Source organism: Sitophilus oryzae, unplaced genomic scaffold (assembly GCF_002938485.1).
Source record: "Sitophilus oryzae breed Bouriz unplaced genomic scaffold, Soryzae_2.0 scaffold_805_pilon_pilon, whole genome shotgun sequence".
Classification (NCBI taxonomy): Eukaryota; Metazoa; Arthropoda; class Insecta; order Coleoptera; family Curculionidae; genus Sitophilus; species Sitophilus oryzae.
Window position 1 is genome coordinate 497,562 of NW_022147423.1, and position 20,064 is coordinate 517,625.

A 20,064-nucleotide genomic window follows, 5' to 3' on the forward strand; every position below is an offset into this window, starting at 1 on the left:
AACTTTTACCCTCAAAATTTCAGTCGAAACGCTAAAAGTACTTAGAAGAAAGTTATAATAAATCGAAAAAATATTAAGACTTCAACACCCTGTAGCCACGAAACAAAGCAGAATCGGATCTATGTTAATATGAAAAATAAATGTTATTTTTACGTGAAAATTAAATAATTTCCAAATTTTTTTCGAAAAATACAAAAATTTTTCCGCGATAAAAACCTCATACCCGTGTTTCTGGGATCGAAATATATACCACCTAATGTAAGTATAGCCAAATATGACGAATGCGCTGGGAGAATAATTGCGTAAGTATAGCCAAATATGGCGAATGCGCTGGGAGACTAATCGCGCAAGTGTAGCCAAATATGGCGAATACGCTTGGAGAATAATCGCATAAAGGAAATTACACATTTGAATTTTGTGGTTTATTTGCCTTTTCGAAACTAAAATTAAAAATAATAAAAGTGCAAATTATAGTAAATATTGATGATTGATCTAGTTTAGTTATATAAAATATACAGTAAAATATTAGGCTTATTTTTTATAAGTATAAAATATCAGCAATGAGTAACAGGCAACCAAAAATACAGTATTAAGTATCTGAGGTTCTCGTTAGATGGGAGCAGCTGGTTAAATATTTCACCTTTTATTTTTACGTTACTATAGATAATATAGATGTCGCTGACGAATATTAATCAAACATGCTAGAATGCATTATATCTTCACTTTTTTGAGTTGAGTGACGATACTGACGATGAAATTTTGTAATGTTATTGGTCCACCCTGTATATGTCTGTAAAAAATTTGGGGTGTCTACTTATAGCAGTTTTGATTGTTATGAGTTTGTTGTTAAACGTAGGTATCAACATATAATTTTTTCAATAGGTATCTTTTTATAAAAAAAAAATATTATTTAGTAATCATATTTATATTTTCTTAATTAAAATTATATACAGGGTGAGTCTTAGATGAGTGAAAATATTTTCAGGCTGGTAGATCTCGATAAAAAAATCATATTTTTTCTTTGCCTATTTCGAATAAGTCCAAAATAACCGAGTTATTCTACCCTAAAATTTTTCCAAAAAAAAATTTTTGCTTAAATTTTGAGAATCACTGGATCTTTTTTATTTTTTTTTTCTTGTAAATTTAATCTACTACCTATGTTGCCATATTATCAAGAAATTATGTCTTTTAACTAAAAACTAAAAAAAATTCAAAATTTTCTTCAAAACATTCCAAATATTCAAAAAAAAAATGTTCACGAAAAAAAATCATACTTGTGTTTCTGGACTCGAAATATATTACCCTTGGAAATATTTGCACTTATTTAAAACTCGTCCTGTAGGTATACTGTACCATAGGCGTAGTATATGTATATTATTTTTTATACAATATACCATGTCAGCAATTACTATTGTCGGTCTTGTGTCGGTATTTATGTATTTGCATACTAAGGAGCGAATCGCTATGGCCAAAACTTACAGGACTATGGCATGGCAATCTTGTAGGTCGGAAAAAATGCGAATTATTTGTTAAATAACCACTTCATCCGACACTATTTTAAACGCTTCAGAAAATACTTGTTCAGTACTGAGCGTATTGACTACTCGGCATTTAAATCGGCACCTAAAGCAGACTTTGCCGACCATGTAAAAAGCTCTGGACATATTTATGTAGGTATAGTATTTCCGAAGTCAGTTGGACTCGTTTGGGGCTCTTAATTCCGATACTGCCTTTGTAGGCGCTATTACTACTACTACTATTACTACTACTGCTACTTAAATCAATCCAATTGACTTTGGAAAGTCTTATTCTTATCTTATAATTTACCCAGACCAATGAGACTTCATATAATTTTATTATTTACTGCCATGGTAATTGACATTGCTTGCTCGTAAAAATAAAGTACCTAGGCAATTACCGTTAATATTTGATTATAGGTTTTTAATCATGTCTCATTTCAATCATGTCTCAATCAATATTCAATATTGCTTCACTATCCTCTTGCGTTGAGGAATTGGAAATCAATTTTGTCAAATACGTATAACATATTTTATTATAAGTAGCAGGTATACAGGTACTTATTAATTATATGAAATACAACTTACAAAGAGCAACAGGCGTGAAGCTATAAAACAAAGTAATGATGATTAAAGGGGAATTCGTGTCATAATAATTATGAAACTCAGAAAGTGAGCTCAGAAATTCCATAAAACTGTTTACTTCATTTCTTGGATTCAGGTTTTGAATTTTTTACCACATGTTAGGATATCTGAGGTTATGATCCCTGATGAAAAAGGTCTAAAATAATGCAGAAACGTCGTCTGAGGAACCAGAGAATAGCCGACGTAATTCAATGAACCCTCCCTGAAGGTGATAGGAAGGTTAAATAATAAGGCTACGTAACGCGCAACGTTGCCATATTTTGACCGCACGCCTCTGTGTACAGTTGCTATGCAGCTGTTTATTTTCAAAGTTCAATCTGGCGTGACCTTGGTACAAAATGATCATAGAAAGTGTATATTTAATTCTTATTAAAACATGACCTATACACTAAACAAACCTACTATAAACACTATAATATGGCCTACTAATGATTTCGTGTTTAGTTATGTAATTATGCTAATTTGGTAGGTACCTAGTAAACTGTTTATTTATTTTTGTTGGCCTCTTTTACCTTCTTTTTGTATATTTATGGTTAACTTATTCTTGGTATCTAGTTACCAAATACCAAGAATTAATTTATGGTTAACTTACCATAAATTAAACTGTTTATTCTAACTTCTCTATTATAATAGAGAAAATGACATTATTTTTATAACAGTCGAAGTAATATTACTTGCTGCTCATCGCTTCTATACCTACCCAATCCAGAATACACATTACGAAGGTAGGAATTGAGGACGGAAATTGAGTGAAAGGATCAGTAATGAGTACTTCAGTAATCATTTGCCAAGCATGGGAGGGCTTTGCCTGCGCGCTAGCCCGACGAGTTTCGTGTCGGAAGTGGCAACCGTGTCTAGCGGTCTGCCGCTTTCTATCAGTCATGTTCGTTGTGTGAAGTTTTTGTACACTTGGAAATGTTATATTTTGCTATTTAAGTGATGTTTTAGAAGAAATATAATTTGACATACAGTCTGAAATTCTCAAGGTGCCGTTTTTTACCTGTCACAGTAATGTAAGTACTCACCTTTACTCATTATCTGCATGTAAAGAAAGGAATTATATCTTAACCTCAAAATTGTTTGGTGAATATTGAGTGATTGACCACCATTTTGAATAGTTTTATCAACTCTATGATTTTGGAGTTGCGCAAATATTTTGGTTGGAGTGAAAAGTTAGGTTAGAGTTAGTTTTCTCAGCCTCGTATTATCAGTACTTAGTGGGGGAACTCACGTTGATTTTCCAGAAGTAATGGGAATGGTATCTGGAAATTGATTTGATCTCGTTAAGCACACTATTATATACAGGGAGGTTTAAACGCGAGGATGAGGGATGAGTCATGCTTATACCGGGGGTATTTAAAAATTAGTTTATTGATTGACGTTAATCAGAATTGATTATTGCTGGCTGGAACTGAAGTAACGGATAATGTATGCACCTGTAGTATACAGTATTGTGTGGAAATAAAAATTTAAATTATGTACATATCACATCTTGTAAACATCATACCTATCAATATTGCATATACAGTTGGGTCAACGGATCTTTGCGTGCACGTCACAAAACTATGATTAACATCAAATCAATTCCCTTTTATACGCTCTCTTTCTAACTTAAGCAAGACAATTCGAAGAAATACTGAACGTATGTCTTCATAGTTATCCGACATACGGTCGGAGCTAAAGTTATGTGTAAGACAAGGAAAACCCCTAGCCAAGGATCACTCAAGTTTCTTTTCTAAACATTTAAAGTCAATGCCGGCGAACGCAAAAATAAATCGATTATTTATTTTCGGGTTCTCGTTTTAAAAGAAATGTACTAAATTTAGTATATTTTTTTAATAAAGGTACACTGGTGTTCACTTCATACTAACTTCATTTGCATTATAATTTCTTGTTTTTATTTTATAAGGGATCCAAGAACTACATCCTATTAAAAAAAAAGACAGCTTTTCCTTTATAATTTCCTAAAAAAAGTAACTTGTACTACAATTTAGTACATTTTGTGGAGACGTGCGTACATCTGTAAAACCCTGGCAGCATCCATGCATGACATTTTTGTCATTCGGTGTTTATGTTTATGATTTTGTCATTTTGTCAAAAAGTTAGGGAAAGTTGTTTTGTATCTTTATTTTCTTTGGACATCGTTTATTGCGACTAGCTTTTGTGAAAACTTTTTGTGATTTAACAACAGTTCTTTCCAAAATTTATTTTTCGTGATTCGTTAATATAATTTAACATTAACATTGAAATGCCAGGAAAACGTTTAAATTCTCAAGCACGTATCCTTGTTGGAAATCTTATCTCTTATTTTACGTCTGAAAAAGAGAATAAGGGGCCACTAATTTCCCTGAATGCTGTTCAAGAGGTAAATATATATTTTGATTTATAAAAATACAAGTGCCTAACTAATAAATTTACAGAGAGTTGCTGATGCCTTGAAGATCAGTCTAAGAACGGTTTCAAGCATTAAAATGTCTAAAGATCGAAATGAGCTACCCTCAACACCGGGAAAGAACAGACCTCGAAAAAAATGTAAAACTCAAGACTTGAATGAAGGTTTGAAGATGGAGGTTCGCAATATTCTGTATGACTTGTATGCACAAAGTAAGTACCAATATTATTTTACTGAACTATTTTACTAAATTTATATTTTCAGAGAAACAAGTTACAATTAATAAACTAAACGAGGAGTTGCGTCGCAGAGAAATTGTTGACATAAGTTATGGAAGTCTTCGAACACTCCTTTTTAGTTTGGGATTTAAATACAAAAAGGATGATAACAGACGAGCATTAATGGAGACATCCAATATAGCTTCTATGAGAGCAGCCTTTTTCAGAAAATACATGGAAAACAAAAATTCGCAATTTCCTCGTCAACTCGTATTTTTAGATGAAACGTGGATCTTTTCCAAAGGCAGTAAAATGAGATCATGGCAGGATGATAGTGTTAAGAGTGTTCGTAAGCCAGGTGGTTTTGATGGCAAACGTTTCATTGTATTGCATGCCGGACACTGTGGAGGGTTTGTTAAAAATGCTGGTTTAATTTTTGCTTCAAAATCTAAGAAAATGGATTATCATGGGGAAATGAATGCAGAAATGTTTACAAAGTGGGTAGAAAACCAGCTCATCCCAAATTTAGAAGAACCTTCCCTTATTGTAATGGATAATGCTCCATACCATTCTGTTGAGTTAGAGAGACAGCCATCATCCTCATGGAAGAAATATGAAATTGTTGAGTGGTTGGAGAAAAGTAATATACCTTATGATAAAAAAATGTTTAAACCTGAACTATTAAGCATAGCAAAAATTCACAAAAAAACAAAACAATATAAAATAGATAAATTATTACAAGAAAATGGTCATGAAGTATTAAGATTACCACCTTACCATTGCCAGTTTAATGCAATTGAAATGATATGGGCAGATTCAAAATATTTTTACAATGCCCACATTGGTGAAAATGGACATAAAGATGAAAATGTGCTAGATATGTGGAGAAAAGCATTAGAGAAATGTACACCAGAAATATGGCATGCTAAGGTGGTTCACACTGAAAAATTAATCGAAGACTGGTATGATAGGGAAGTCATTATTGAAGAAGTACCCCAAATGTTTATCAATGTCAGTGATGAGGAAAGTTCAGAAGATAGTGAGAGTGGGGAGAACTAAAGTGGACTACGTACATTTTTCAAATTTTTTAATTTAAATACTATCCATGCTATTTTTAAACAAATAATTGTACTGATCTATGATGCTTTAAGCGAGTTACTGCAAACTTTTTTTTCAAATTTTGAAAAAACCAAATTTTTTTTGGAAAAACTGAGTTGGTAGAAAGATAGAGAATATGTTCAAGAATACGAATTCACCAAAATCTCAAAATCGAAAAAAATCGAGTTACTGCGTTCTTCATTAGGACGGCAGTATTAATCAAACATGCTAGAATGCATTATATCTTCACTTTTTTGAGTTGAGTGACGATACTGACGATGAAATTTTGAAATGTTATTGGTCCACCCTGTATATGTCTGTAACAAAATTGGGGGTGTCTACTTATAGCAATTTTGATTGTTATGAGTTTGTTGTTAAACGTAGGTATCAACATATAATTTTTTCAATAGGTATCTTTATATAAAAAAAATATTATTTAGTAATCATATTTATATTTTCTTAATTAAAATTATATACAGAGTGAGTCTTAGATGAGTGAAAATATTTTCAGGCTGGTAGATCTCGATAAAAAAATCATATTTTTTCTTTGCCTATTTCGAATAAGTCCAAAATAATCCAGTTATTTTACCCTGAAATTTTCAAAAAAAAAATTTTTGCTTAAATTTTGAGAATCACTGGATCTTTTTTATTTTTTTTTTCTTGTAAATTTAATCTACTACTTTTGTTGCCATATTATCAAGAAATTATGTCTTTTAACCAAAAACTAAAAAAAAATTCAAAATTTTCTTCAAAACATTCCAAATATTCAAAAAAAAAATTTCTCGAAAAAAAATCATACTTGTGTTTCTGGACTCGAAATATATTACCCTTGGAAATATTTGCACTTATTTAAAACTCGTCCTGTAGGTATACTGTACCATAGGCGTAGTATATGTATATTATTTTTTATACAATATACCATGTCGGCAATTTACTATTGTCGGTCTTGTGTCGGTATTTATGTATTTGCATACTAAGGAGCGAATCGCTATGGCCAAAATTTACAGGACTATGGCATGGCAATCTTGTAGGTCGGAAAAAATGCGAATTATTTGTTAAATAACCACTTCATCCAACGCTATTTTAAACGCTTCTGAAAATACTGGTTCAGTACTGAGCGTATTGACTACTCGGCATTTAAATCGGCACCTAAAGCAGACTTTGCCGACCATGTAAAAAGCTCTGGACATATTTATGTAGGTATAGTATTTCCGAAGTCAGTTGGACTGGTTTGGGGCTCTTAATTCCGACACTGCCTTTGTAGGCACTATTACTACTACTACTATTACTACTGCTACTTAAATCAATCCAATTGACTTTGGAAAGTCTTATTCTTATCTTATAATTTACCCAGACCAATGAGACTTGACATCGCTTGCTCGTAAAAATAAAGTACCTAGGCAATTACCGTTAATATTTAATTGTAGGTTTTTAATCATGTCTCAATCAATATTCAATATTGCTTCACTATCCTCTTGCGTTGAGGAATTAGAAATCAATTTTGTCAAATACGTATAACATATTTTATTATAAGTAGCAGGTATACAGGTACTTATTAATTATATGAAATACAACTTACAAAAAGCAACAGGCGTGAAGCCATAAAACAAAGTAATGATGATTAAAAAAGGGAATTCGTGTCATAATTAATTATGAAACTCAGAAAGTGAGTTCAGAAATTCCATAAAACTGTTTACTTCATTTCTTGGATTCAGGTTTTGAATTTTTTACCACATGTTAGGATATCTGAGGTTATGATCCCTGATGAAAAAGGTCTAAAATAATGCAGAAACGTCGTCTGAGCAACCAGAGAATAGCCGACGTAATTCAATGAACCCTCCCTGAAGGTGATAGAAAGGTTAAATAATAAGGCTACGTAACGCGCAACGTTGCCATATTTTGACCGCACGCCTCTGTGTACAGTTGCTATGCAGCTGTTTATTTTCAAAGTTCAACCTGGCGTGACCTTGGTACAAAATGATCATAGAAAGTGTATATTTAATTCTTATTAAAACATGACCTATACACTAAACAAACCTACTATAAACACTATAATATGGCCTACTAATGATTTCGTGTTTAATTATGTAATTATGCTAATTTGGTAGGTACCTAGTAAACTGTTTATTTATTTTTTGTTGGCCTCTTTTACCTTCTTTTGTATATTTATGGTTAACTTATTCTTGGTATCTAGTTACCAAATACCAAGAATTAATTTATGGTTAACTTACCATAAATTAAACTGTTTATTCTAACTTCTCTATTATAATAGAGAAAATGACATTATTTTTATAACAGTCGAAGTAATATTACTTGCTGCTCATCGCTTCTTATACCTACCCAATCCAGAATACACATTACGAAGGTAGGAATTGAGGACGGAAATTGAGTGAAAGGATCAGTAATGAGTACTTCAGTAATCATTTGCCAAGCATGGGAGGGCTTTGCCTGCGCGCTAGCCCGACGAGTTTCGTGTCGGAAGTGGCAACCGTGTCTAGCGGTCTGTCGCTTTCTATCAGTCATGTTCGTTGTGTGAAGTTTTGTACACTTGGAAATGTTATATTTTTGCTATTTAAGTGATGTTTTAGAAGAAATATAATTTGACATACAGTCTGAAATTCTCAAGGTGCCGTTTTTTACCTGTCACAGTAATGTAAGTACTCACCTTTATTCATTATCTGCATGTAAAGAAAGGAATTATATCTTAACCTCAAAACTGTTTGGTGAATATTGAGTGATTGACCACCATTTTGAATAGTTTTATCAACTCTATGATTTTGGAGTTGCGCAAATATTTTGGTTGGAGTGAAAAGTTAGGTTAGAGTTAGTTTTCTCAGCCTCGTCTTATCAGTACTTAGTGGGGGAACTCACGTTGATTTTCCAGAAGTAATGGGAATGGTATCTGGAAATTGATTTGATCTCGTTAAGCACACTATTATATACAGGGAGGTTTAAACGCGAGGATGAAGGATGAGTCATGCTTATACCGGGGGTATTTAAAAATTAGTTTATTCATTGACGTTAATCAGAATTGATTATTGCTGGCTGGAACTGAAGTAACGGATAATGTATGCACCTGTAGTATACAGTATTGTGTGGAAATAAAAATTTAAATTATGTACATATCACATCTTGTAAACATCATACCTATCAATATTGCATATAGGTAACGATAACAAGATTTTGGTTTAAAAATTGTCATTTTTACAAAATTAATACTATCTGACTATCAAGCTATCAAATGCTATCTATTCCAGTGTGGTGAGCTACGCTAAACACGGTAAAATGATTCATCTGTTATTAGAAATAAGTTGGAGAAGTAAACAAAGGGACGTTGAAGCAGTCATAGTTTGAAAGACTCTAAAAATATAGTTTGAAAGTTTGAAAAACTACACTAGTTTGTTAATCATAGTTTGAAAGAAGAAAAAAACTACACTATGAAATGTCTAATACCACTTGAAAATTTCATTAGGTATTAATTAACTAGAAGTTTCGAAAAATGGAAATGCTAAATTCGAGATTGTTTCCATTCCAATTCTGCTTTAGACTGACTATAGTCATTGCACAGTTACCTATAGTCTATTCAATGTACATATCAATAAGAAGACAAAATAACAAACAACTTTTTAATAGGAGTAGGTATGTTTTATTGACAAGGATTTAATCAGTAGGTAACTGTTAACTAGGACAAGGAAGCCTTGAATTTCTACGGAGTGTTCTTAAGATTTGTTCACTGAATATACCGTGTACGATCGAAAAATAATAACATTATATAGGTTTGTAGGTACTGGTCCATACAAAATTATTGATTGGTCTTTCTGTATAGGTATATAAATTGACAGCGATCTTTGTTTCCATACCAACTTTTAATGTCGTTTTTTGCGATCGTATGTCATACCTACTTGGACTTGGATACAAAATTAACTTTTTACTAAGATTTGAAAATAATTTGAATAAGATTATAGCAACTATACTGTAGGTATACAGTACGCTTATTCGGGAAACGATATTTTGTCGATGTTTCTCGTAAAAAATTAAGACGACGCGTCCCATCAATAAAAATTCGACAAATTTGCAAGTAGCCAATGAAATGAGTGGGTGGAGTGTTTTGAGGTGACAAACTACAGTAGCGATTTATAAAAATATATTGCTGTTTATTTTTATTTAAATATTTTTGTCCGCATTCCTTTCATAGACACAGTTCCAGTAGACGTACTTTACCCATTCGCCATATATAGAAACTTTTTACTAGGCATCAAACCTAGTTTTACTAAAAAATAATCAATTTTGAACTGCATATCTACCTACCTATAATAACATAAAGATTTGGCATCAAACGGTTTGCACTTGTATATATGTCTGAAATATATTGACCTTGAATTTTTATCTCATTATTTGCAGTGACGCAAACTAAATAAACCTTCTAAAATTAAATGTTTTGATATTTCAATTTTGATTTTTCATACTTTTCTCTGTCAGTTTATTTCTTTAAATAATTTTATGTCATTAAGCGGTTAGTTTGACAAGTGTGTCTAAGTTTGTAATACATAATTTTTGATATTTTTTTTGACGAGATTCCTGATATGACCAGATTGTAGGGGAGATTACAGATCTTCGCTACCTACATTTAGGTACCGATAACAAAACTAATTTCTTGTACCTATTAGGTAGGTACATAAGCTTTTATAGGCTTGATCAAATTATTCGAATTGGTAATTGGTTGATCAAGAATATTGCCACGTTATTTTTATATTTATTGTAAATATGACAAGAAGTTTTGAAAATATCAAAATGTCGAAAGCATTTTTGACGTTCGTAGCAAAGTTAAGGCTCTGACCTCGCAACGCGGTTATAAAAAAGCGGAACGGTCCATGTTACTGGCAGGGGGAGTTAGGTAGTGAATCGGGTATGTTTATCGTACGTCGTACATCGTGCAACGTCGCTTTGAGCATGGAATTTTCTTATTGAATACCAAATGTTTTGATTATGATGTTTTTATGCTTTGTTTTGACGGTGTGTTTATTTGGGCATGTGATCATTGTTGAAGCATTGTCAACATTGATGTATTTAATGCCTTTGTAATCTCTTAATTTTTAGTTAATATAATTCTTATTGAGTTTTTAACTTTGTAAAGCAGAACGCATTTTTTATATTACTTATTTACAAGGTTTACATTGGTTACAAATTATAGTACAGTTAACAAGTCAGTTAACAAGTTGATTATAGATTCTGTAAAGGATTATACACATTTACTTAAACTTATTTAAGCAATATGCTAATACAATCTAAAGGTACCCTGTAAAATTCATTGTACACGAACGAGGTCAATAGTCTCAGAATTTTGATGTAGAGTATGTTTCTTCTGTTATGGTTAAATGCTTCTAAAATCTATTGAAGTTATGGCAAGTGCTAAGTCAATTTAAATGTTCACAAAAATACATTGATATCGTTTCTCTTCCATTAGATTTCATAGGCGATGGTTAATTTCTCGTTTTCTATTGATTTCAAGTATACAATGCAGTTTTCAAAATTAATCCACATCTATATCAAAGACTCCTATACTACAGGTTCATCATCTACATTTCTGTTTTATTTCCGTAATTAATACTAAAACTTAAGAAAAACAAATGAGTGTGAATTTGAATAAAACTAACTCTATCATATATTTGAGGTTATCAACACCATTTTCAATATTATTTGACTCTTTTGTCCCGTTCAAATTTCAATAAACTGGTGTATGTTTTGTAATGTTGTAAATATTTGTTGGAAATCTGCAAAGGAAAAGTACTTCTTACAAAGGGATCACTGTAATATGATTTTTGTAGTTTCTTTTATTTGCCGACTTTTCATTATAATTGTCTCAATTTTGGCCGATAATTTTTCAGAAACTAAACAAACAACACAAAGTATGAATTTGATATATTCATCTTTCATCCTTCGCATCGTCAAATGTATACAAAACTCACAGGGAGGAGAAAAGCTGAATTTACTATTTATCTTTTCATCTCAATCATCTTTAAAATTTTATCAAAATATAAGTGCCATTTTTTTACTAAAAACTTTTTCATCAAGTCCATTAGTCTTAGTGGTCCAATTAGTGTGAACATTTTAAAATAAATGTTCGGTCAAATCCGAACAGCATTTAATTTTTATTTAATATGGCTCTATCTTTGGAATAAAATCATTTATTAAAAAGTAGTCAAAACGAAAAAATCTATACAGGACTCGAAGGTCGTTTATATGGCGTTTGCGCGACTGACGCCTGCACGAACTTTTATCTTTCGAAACGTGGCAACGCCGCGTAGCGGTTCTAGTTGGTCGTTCCCCTTTTCCCCCCTGCGCGACCGTATCCAATTGCTTGCTGGCTGACTGTTCGCCGAATCGCTTGGCACGGCCAGCCTGCTGTGCTGTTGCTGTCGTTTCTGTAGTCGATATTGCTGTTGGTGGATCGATTTGGATTCGGACACAGCAACGAGTTCGGATAGGGTCCAAATGAAAACTGAAAGTTTTGCTGATGGATTTTAAATTGATCCGAGTGGATTTGTGGATATAGTAACGATTTATAGTTTATAGCATCTTAATTTTTTTTTCAGTTTTATTCATAGATGTCAGATTATTTTCGCGTCCTAGCGTTGCGGGCTTTGGCCAAGGTCGCTTAGGTTCCAGGTAGTCGTTTTTAGATTATAGGCTGATTATAGGCCTGTATAGGCTGATGGTCGCTAAATCGACCACTTTAATTTAACCAACTGATTAGTCGTGTGGAATTGTATTATCGCCCAGTTTGTTTGCTATGCCTTATTTCTATGCCCGCTTTGGCCATTTAATCAACCATATCTATACGTTAGACGAATTGAATATTCGAGCTTACTCTTTTTTCTAACATTGGATGATACAGTTTATACATTATACATTAGATCATTACATATTATCTATTTGCTTTAACAGTTTCTGGTTGAAAAATCGACCACCTCCCACTTCTTTATTTGTTAACTTTTTGAAAAATGTTTCTATGTTACTTTATTTATGCTCCCTATGTGCTAGTTTATATATTTTTGAAGTCGATTTGATCAAAGTAAAAAATAATTAGTACTGCCTTAAAAAGGGTTAAATTAAAACGACAGTTTTACCAACATCTCTTGACATAGATACCCATAACTTTATATCGTTGGAAAGGGTTAAACGCCAGCATTTTTTTAAGTTCATAGCCAACTATGATTTCCATTTAAAAAATTATATTTTTCATTATTACTGACAAAAAGAGCAATTATAGAAAAAAACTGACTACCCCACTGGATTGTGCTTAAAAAAGTGCCTTAGGAACGTTTTTACAGAATTTTATTATTCCGCGAAATACAAAAGTTATGGGCAATTTTCCAAATGGTAAAAAATTCAAAAAGACCCCGTATCTCAGTTGGCAGTGAAAATATCAACAGGCGGTTTATGCCATTAAAAGTGTCTCAGAAATCGAGCCCATGACATCTATGTCGGTTTTGTTCTGTCTAGTCAGGAAATAGGTTTTCTCTGTTAAAACAGACCAATTTCGACCACCCTGTGCATCAATAAATAAATAACCCATAAAAACGCTTAGAATAATCTTCATAATGGACTAGTTTTTTCCAATATGTAATAAGTAAAATAAGCAAAATAAATCAATTAATTACTAACGTATATATAACTATAACTATAAAACAAATAAATCAATTAATTACTAAAATATTAATTAAATTAAAATTAATAAATAAATGCCTTTATTGTCAAAAAAATTTACAAATTATAGACAAAGGTAAAGTAAACAAACAAAGTAAATAAACAAACAAACAAAGAAGAATACAAAACATTATACAATTAACATAGTCAGTCTTGTTATTGTTTAAACAATTGTGTCATTGTTTAAAATAAACATTTATAAATGTTTACAATGTCAAAGAATAAAAAAATAAAAATAAGCTTCAAAAATATTTAGTAAGTTTATAGTAAATATCAATGCCCTCTAGATAAATTTATTTCGATGTCATTGGTAAATATAGTAATAGCAAACATTAGACCAGTGTTTACAAGACCCAATTCGATTATCAAAATATAAGTCATTTACGGCGTAGAAAGCCCTGTCTAGTAAATAAGATTTCAATGCTTTGCGAAATGAAGAAAATGATGTTATGGATTTGATTTCAAATGGCAGGTGATTGTGCATTTTTTTCGAGTTGTATAATATGAACTTTTAACTAACTCTGAGCGTGGGATAGGGAGATAAAGATCTTGCTCCGCGTTCCTGAGTGGATAAGTGTGAGATGACCTTTCTTGAGAAGCTGATACATGCTTACGTATTAGGCTTCTTCTTACAGTGCCATACTCTATACAGAGCGTTGGCTACTTCTTGCATGTACTTGTGAAGTGTGTCATCAGTGTTTCACAACGGCACTATTTGAGAGGCCGTACAAGGCAAATGTACTCAAGGTGGTTTGCCATTGCCTTCCTTGAGGTGGCGACCCTCTCGTCGCTCTATTTAGATAAATCAAATATTTTTATTCAAATAAATAAAGCGACCGTACTGGCTGAAGATCGAACCAACTACCATCCCATCTCTCGCACCGCAGATCGACACACTAACTGCTTGCGCTACGGCCGACCACAATAATACGTATTAGGCAAACGGATTCAAAATATAAATAGAGAAGGAATAGTTAATATTTTTAATTTTTTAAAAAAGTCCTGGCAATTAGTTCTGCTGTTTAGTCCCAGTGAATATCGAATAGCTTTCTTCTGGAGCTTGAAAATGCGGTCAAATTTAGTCGCGCAACACGTATCCCAGCATGGAAGGGCATATCTGAGGTGCGACTCAAAAAGTGCATAATAAACAGTTCTAGCCACTGACAAGTTAAGCTCCTTAGAAACAGATCTTAATGCATGTCTACAACAAGCCCTAAGAATTTTACAGATTTTACGACGTTAATGGTGGTGTTGTTAAGTACCAAAGGGTGCAGCGAGTTTTTATACGACAAAGCTCTAGTTTTACAAATGTTGAGACTCAGGAGGTTCGAATCGCACCAAGATTTAATGGTGATTAAGTCATTTGATATAATCCTATGAAGTGCCGTGACGTCCTTGTTGCTCCAAGTGAAGCTAGTGTCGTCCACAGTAAAAAGACATATTTTACCACTGATGTTTATGTTAGCAAACAAAAACAAACGTAAAACTCTTTAAAAAATGATATAATAAATATATTGTTTTTCAATTTTAAATTATGATTCATCTCATAAATCCATCACAATCTGGCAGCGCTGTGCCCATCGCTTGCCACTCAAAGTCGATCACGTGCATCGGAAATTGTTTTGCGATTACCATATATAATAGAGAACGTTTAGTTTAAAAAATAATACATTCTATATATTCAGACTATAGAGGCAGTCTCTATTGTATTTCAATTGAATTATTAATCTTAAGATAACATTATCAAAATTTTTACATTAATTAAGGGGGAGAGGTGGGCGGTTAAACCACAATTTGCCACACACAAGGCAAATTTGCGACGGGCTTTAAATGGTATGATGACGCCACTGGATGAATTTTATTAAGACCCCCCTACACTTCGGTTATTTTGCTCGGTTTTAACTGTGCAGTTAACCGTTAAGACCGCGCTGGTAGAAAGCACGGCCAAGCAACCTCCACATCATACTGTTTTTTTTTCGGTTAGTTTATTATTTCCGCGCCGAGAAACAACTTGCTAGCAGTGGCGTCTCCAATTCAATGCGGTAAAAAAGAAAATCGAGAAAAGGCATACACGAAAATGGTTGTGAAAAGAAACTGCTCGCGCCACTGGCTTCAATAAAGCTGGTGGAAACATACCGTTAAAATATATGTCGAAGACATGTCGCACATGTAATCCAAAACCGTCACTATACCAAAAAGCAAAACTGTTCAGTAGAAGCATTTTAAAATTTGCAGTTAAAGAAAAAGTTAAGTAATACAAGTTTATGTGAAAAATAAACTTAGAACTTTTATGGTAGGATAAAAAAATGTTTTTCTTTAGACTTTGACTCAACTAGAAGTAAAAAAAGTTGAATATTGATTTATTATTTATTGACTTAGTTTATAGTGTCACTATTCCGTTTTTTTTAAACACAATTTTGAACAATTTTGTTATAATACATTTTTCACATAAATGGGCAAAAGAAAGGTAAAACAAAGAAGCTATTTTATCAACAGTTTTATTAAACTATTAAAGGAGGTAAGTAGTTAGGTCTTGGCAGGTACAAAAACAGTGAAACATAAAACTAGACTCACTGTATATCAATACAACCACGACAAAAACGTAATAAAAAACTTAAACCTAATCAGACTCAAATAAGGGTGAGTATTAATTAAAATTCTTCATAATTAATACCTACAACGTTTAGAGAAAAAAAATGTTTTCTACGAAAAAAGTTATAAGACGGCCTTCAATCTATAATACTATTATAGAAAGAGTGGGCGTAGCATTGAGGTATTAAGCTATTATCAATGAGACTCTTGAGATCGTGTTTTTTTCGATCCCCTAACTCTAGCCTCGCCGTGTAAAGTTTTTTTAATTGAAAATTTTTTCGACTCTGACGCGTTGAACGAGGCGCCGAAGAGTTGATCTCCTTAAAAATTGGGTCTCCGTATGAAGTTTTGTAAAATATCTGGAGTTGTGCGTTTTCTGACTTTACAAATTTAATTATTTTTATATCACTTAATTTCACAACTCCCCCTTCAGTATTTTTAGTAAACCGACTGCCACACTCGTTTGCCAAATCTTTTAAATCGTAAAAATCATTGTAACATAACTCGTTGACCTTATACGGAGTTCCTCTCTTTCGCGCAGTTCTGATTATTCCGATAAACTGCTCAGGTACATAAATTGGACCAGATCTTAAACATTTTTTAACCTCTTTTTCAATGACGGAATGAACAGAGTCGTTTTCATTTTGCGTATGACCAGCAATAAGAAATTTATGGGTAATGCTCTTTATTTTTAAATTTGCCAGAGCATACATGTACATGGAAAATATAAATTGGTTTTTCTGCTGACCACAGCAATTATCGGAATAAAACACGATTTCCAACTCACCATTGTTAACAGCCTCTGACTTATTTTTTAAATAACGCAAGACGCAAGACCCAATTTCGTTGGCACCTCGGAGTCCTTCAACTTCATTCCAAACAAAACATTCGCAGCTATCCTTTGCTAGTTCAGTAATTGTAAAATTATACGCGTTAATTTTGGATTTGTAGTAAAAGGTAGAAACCTCACCTTTGGGTAAGGGCAAAACCGCCTGTAAATCGTAACATGATACAATAAAATTATTTTTTACTTGTTTTTTATCGTCCTCTTTTTCTTTTCGACTCAAATCTTTCTCTAAAATATGGTTTTCATACTTCTCCCTAAGCTCCAACTTCTGTTTTTCATCAGCTATACCATACGAAGTGCAAAGTTCACATTGGTCCTTCTTCGGTACAAAAAAACTGATGTTATAGTCGGTTTTAAATATTTTTCTATAGCTATGGAACTGAGCTGGTTGACGACCTTCTTTTAAGCAATCTTCTTTGTAGTCTCTAAACAAATCCATCAAATTTTTTCCGCCGTCTATAAACTCTCGAGTTGTCTGTTTCCTTAAATAGTGACTTTCAATTCGTGGCACTAATTCTATGTGTTTTTTTATTCCAGTTATTGTGTCCTTACTTATCTTTGTTTGTTTGCCATGTTTTCCTCGCATTTCGGGCTCAACGACACCTTCACTGTTAATCTTATCAATAACTGTTCTAATGGGCCGGTCATTAATACCAAGAGTATTCTTAAAAAATACTTTACATACCCGTGTTTCGACCAAGTTTACCTTGAAATGAAAGGCATGTTTTGATTTGCGATTGCTGTTAATCATTTTATATTGATATTTGGGACAAATCACTTTCATGCAGCCTGAAATAAAATCTCTTTGTCTTGTCAAACTGGCTAAATTCCAGTAGCTTTGAAAAATGTTTGCTCTCTGATTTTCACTTATTTTTTCTGAACATTTAAGACGGCATCTTGAAGTGCAAGGTGGACCCATTTTTTTCGCAGCAACGATTTTCTTTGATTTTGATAAAGAAATGTACTGTTTACCAGAGTCCCGAAGGATTTTAGCCATTTTCTTTTTAGAAATCTGTCCCTTTCGTCGTTTTTTGGGAGGACCTTCTTCCTTTTCTTGATCCGATTGAGTTGATTCACTACCAGAGGATTGACTGCTTTCTTGCTCGATGACGGCTTGAGAAGGTAATAAGTATTCTTCATCTTCATCGGTCATAAATGGATCTGTCTTGGATGATGTCGATGAACTGCAGGTTGAAGAGCGTGAAGATGAAGATGAAGACGTCGATGAACCTGAAGCCGATAATGTTGAGGCTTTTGGTAAGTCCACCGATTCCGTTGATTTGAAACTGGTACTTCGGTTTGGTGGAGTTGTAACAGTTTCTAATAGCTTGAGGCCATTTGATTGCACAGACGTCTTTAAAGAAAATGTTGGACTTTGTTCCGCTAATAGGCAAGTAGGTGGTTCAGAGGGCTCATTGATACTAGGTGCAAGTTCCTCTGTGATTTTAGATGGTGTTAAAGATACTTCGGGAACGGAAAAATCGGGAAAATGTTGTTCTTGGTCATTCCTCTGTGATAGCGAGTCTTGACCTTCAAGAGCAAGCTTTAGAATTAGGTCAGTTCTTCGCATTTTGACCTGAAAACAAAGTAACTTTTAAAAGCAAACATCCAATCAGATTTATCAGCTATTTTTTACCCAAAGTTAAAAAACACGAATTAATAAATGGCAAGTTATCGTGTACAATTAATACAGTTTCGGTTAATTTGTAAAAACACACTACTATGGTAAATTAATATTCGAACTGAATCTCTATACAAAATTATATAAAAAGATTATGTGGAAAAATGACATTAAACAAAATACCCTCCTACAACAATTACTTATTTTAAAAAATACTTAGCAATAAAGCGTCTCTAAACAAATAATGTCATTTTTATAGAAATTATAATCTATTTTTATTTTATTTTAGATAACGCAATACTGTCACTAAACCAAAAGTGACGGTATTGCATATTAAAATAACCAATTTTACCTTTAATGCACTCGATAAACTGACACTAAACAAAAAATGTCACTTTTGCACAATTTGTGGTATACTACTTGCTCCACACACTTGTTACAACTGGGATAATGTCACTGTTGCGTACGGCGACCTCGCGAATTCCATAAATGCTATAGAGACACTTACGCCCTCTAGAGGTTTCTGCTAAAAGTTTTTAGAGATTTGGTATAGTGACGTTGTTGCCAATACGGTTTTGGACAATGTTAGCAGAAAAAGTACATTTACAAAAAATTTTGTATAGTGACGGTTTTGGATTACATGTGCGATGTATTGAACGAACGGACAAAACTGGACCCATACACTGACGTTTTTAACTGAACAATCCTACCCGTTGGGTTAAAACAGTGCAAAATAACTGAAGTCTATGTAGAAGTGTAACTTTAGACACAGGTTACTGAAATACCTAAAATATTACATGACCCCATTTTACAGTTTTATCAGTTGAGTATAGATAATTTTGACTTCGTGTAGGTTTGTCATCGTTATCTGTGTATTAACTCTTAATACCGAACAATTTTTTTGTGTTTGATTTAAAATTATTTTAGTTAAAGATGCTGTATTTGATTTTAGCTAAAGATGCTGTCTCTATTAATATTTAATTTGTTAAGATGTTTTTTATTTCTCTATTTTAATAGATATTTACGATACAAGTGCTAACTACTACGTACTAACTATCTATCCTAACTAACTATACCTATCCTAAAAATCAATTACCTCCAATACCTTTATTCAAATAACACCATGCATGGCAATGTCAATATGACAGTAAATAATATTGATGTCACTAGTTTAAAAAATGAGCGATTCGGAAAGTATTCCCTGGACTTATTATTAGATTAGACCGAAATCATAAATTTGAAATGTTTTTGTTCCAAAAGTTCAACAGAAACTGTTTTATTATCATTTTTTTGCAGAAAAATTTATCATTAATTTAAAAAAAAATAAAAACTTCCCAAATTTATTATTTCAGTGAAATAACTATCTACTCAACGTGTTTATTTTTCGTCAATAAGACATGTACTGTCTATTTCCATTCTAAATATCT

The 20,064-nt window shown here is 32.7% G+C and overlaps 2 protein-coding genes across 2 annotated transcripts; one reads left to right on the forward strand and one right to left on the reverse strand.

The window, feature by feature from the left end:
* The first annotated feature begins 3,689 nt into the window (after nt 1–3,689).
* LOC115888639 lies at nt 3,690–5,903 on the forward strand. The gene is made up of 3 exons (XM_030908410.1): nt 3,690–4,527; nt 4,583–4,766; nt 4,819–5,903. The coding sequence occupies exons 1-3, from the start codon at nt 4,411–4,413 to the stop codon at nt 5,829–5,831; spliced, it is 1,314 nt and encodes a 437-aa protein (XP_030764270.1). The 5' UTR covers nt 3,690–4,410; the 3' UTR covers nt 5,832–5,903.
* Nucleotides 5,904–15,757: 9,854 nt separating this feature from the next.
* LOC115888640 lies at nt 15,758–19,259 on the reverse strand. The gene is made up of 2 exons (XM_030908411.1): nt 18,990–19,259; nt 15,758–18,592 (listed from the first exon to the last, which is right to left on the reverse strand). Exon 2 carries the CDS (start codon nt 18,584–18,586, stop codon nt 16,307–16,309), a length of 2,280 nt encoding a protein of 759 aa, XP_030764271.1. The 5' UTR covers nt 18,587–18,592; nt 18,990–19,259; the 3' UTR covers nt 15,758–16,306.
* Nucleotides 19,260–20,064: the final 805 nt, after the last annotated feature.

Excerpts from the sequence above, each read along its gene's own strand:
- LOC115888639 (XM_030908410.1), top strand. The coding sequence starts at position 4,411 with ATGCCAGGAAAACGTTTAAATTCTCAAGCACGTATCCTTGTTGGAAAT. Across the intron at positions 4,528-4,582 it reads CCCTGAATGCTGTTCAAGAG|AGAGTTGCTGATGCCTTGAA; the intron begins GTAAATATATAT and ends ATAAATTTACAG. Across the intron at positions 4,767-4,818 it reads GTATGACTTGTATGCACAAA|AGAAACAAGTTACAATTAAT; the intron begins GTAAGTACCAAT and ends TTATATTTTCAG.
- LOC115888640 (XM_030908411.1), bottom strand. The coding sequence starts at position 18,586 with ATGCGAAGAACTGACCTAATTCTAAAGCTTGCTCTTGAAGGTCAAGAC.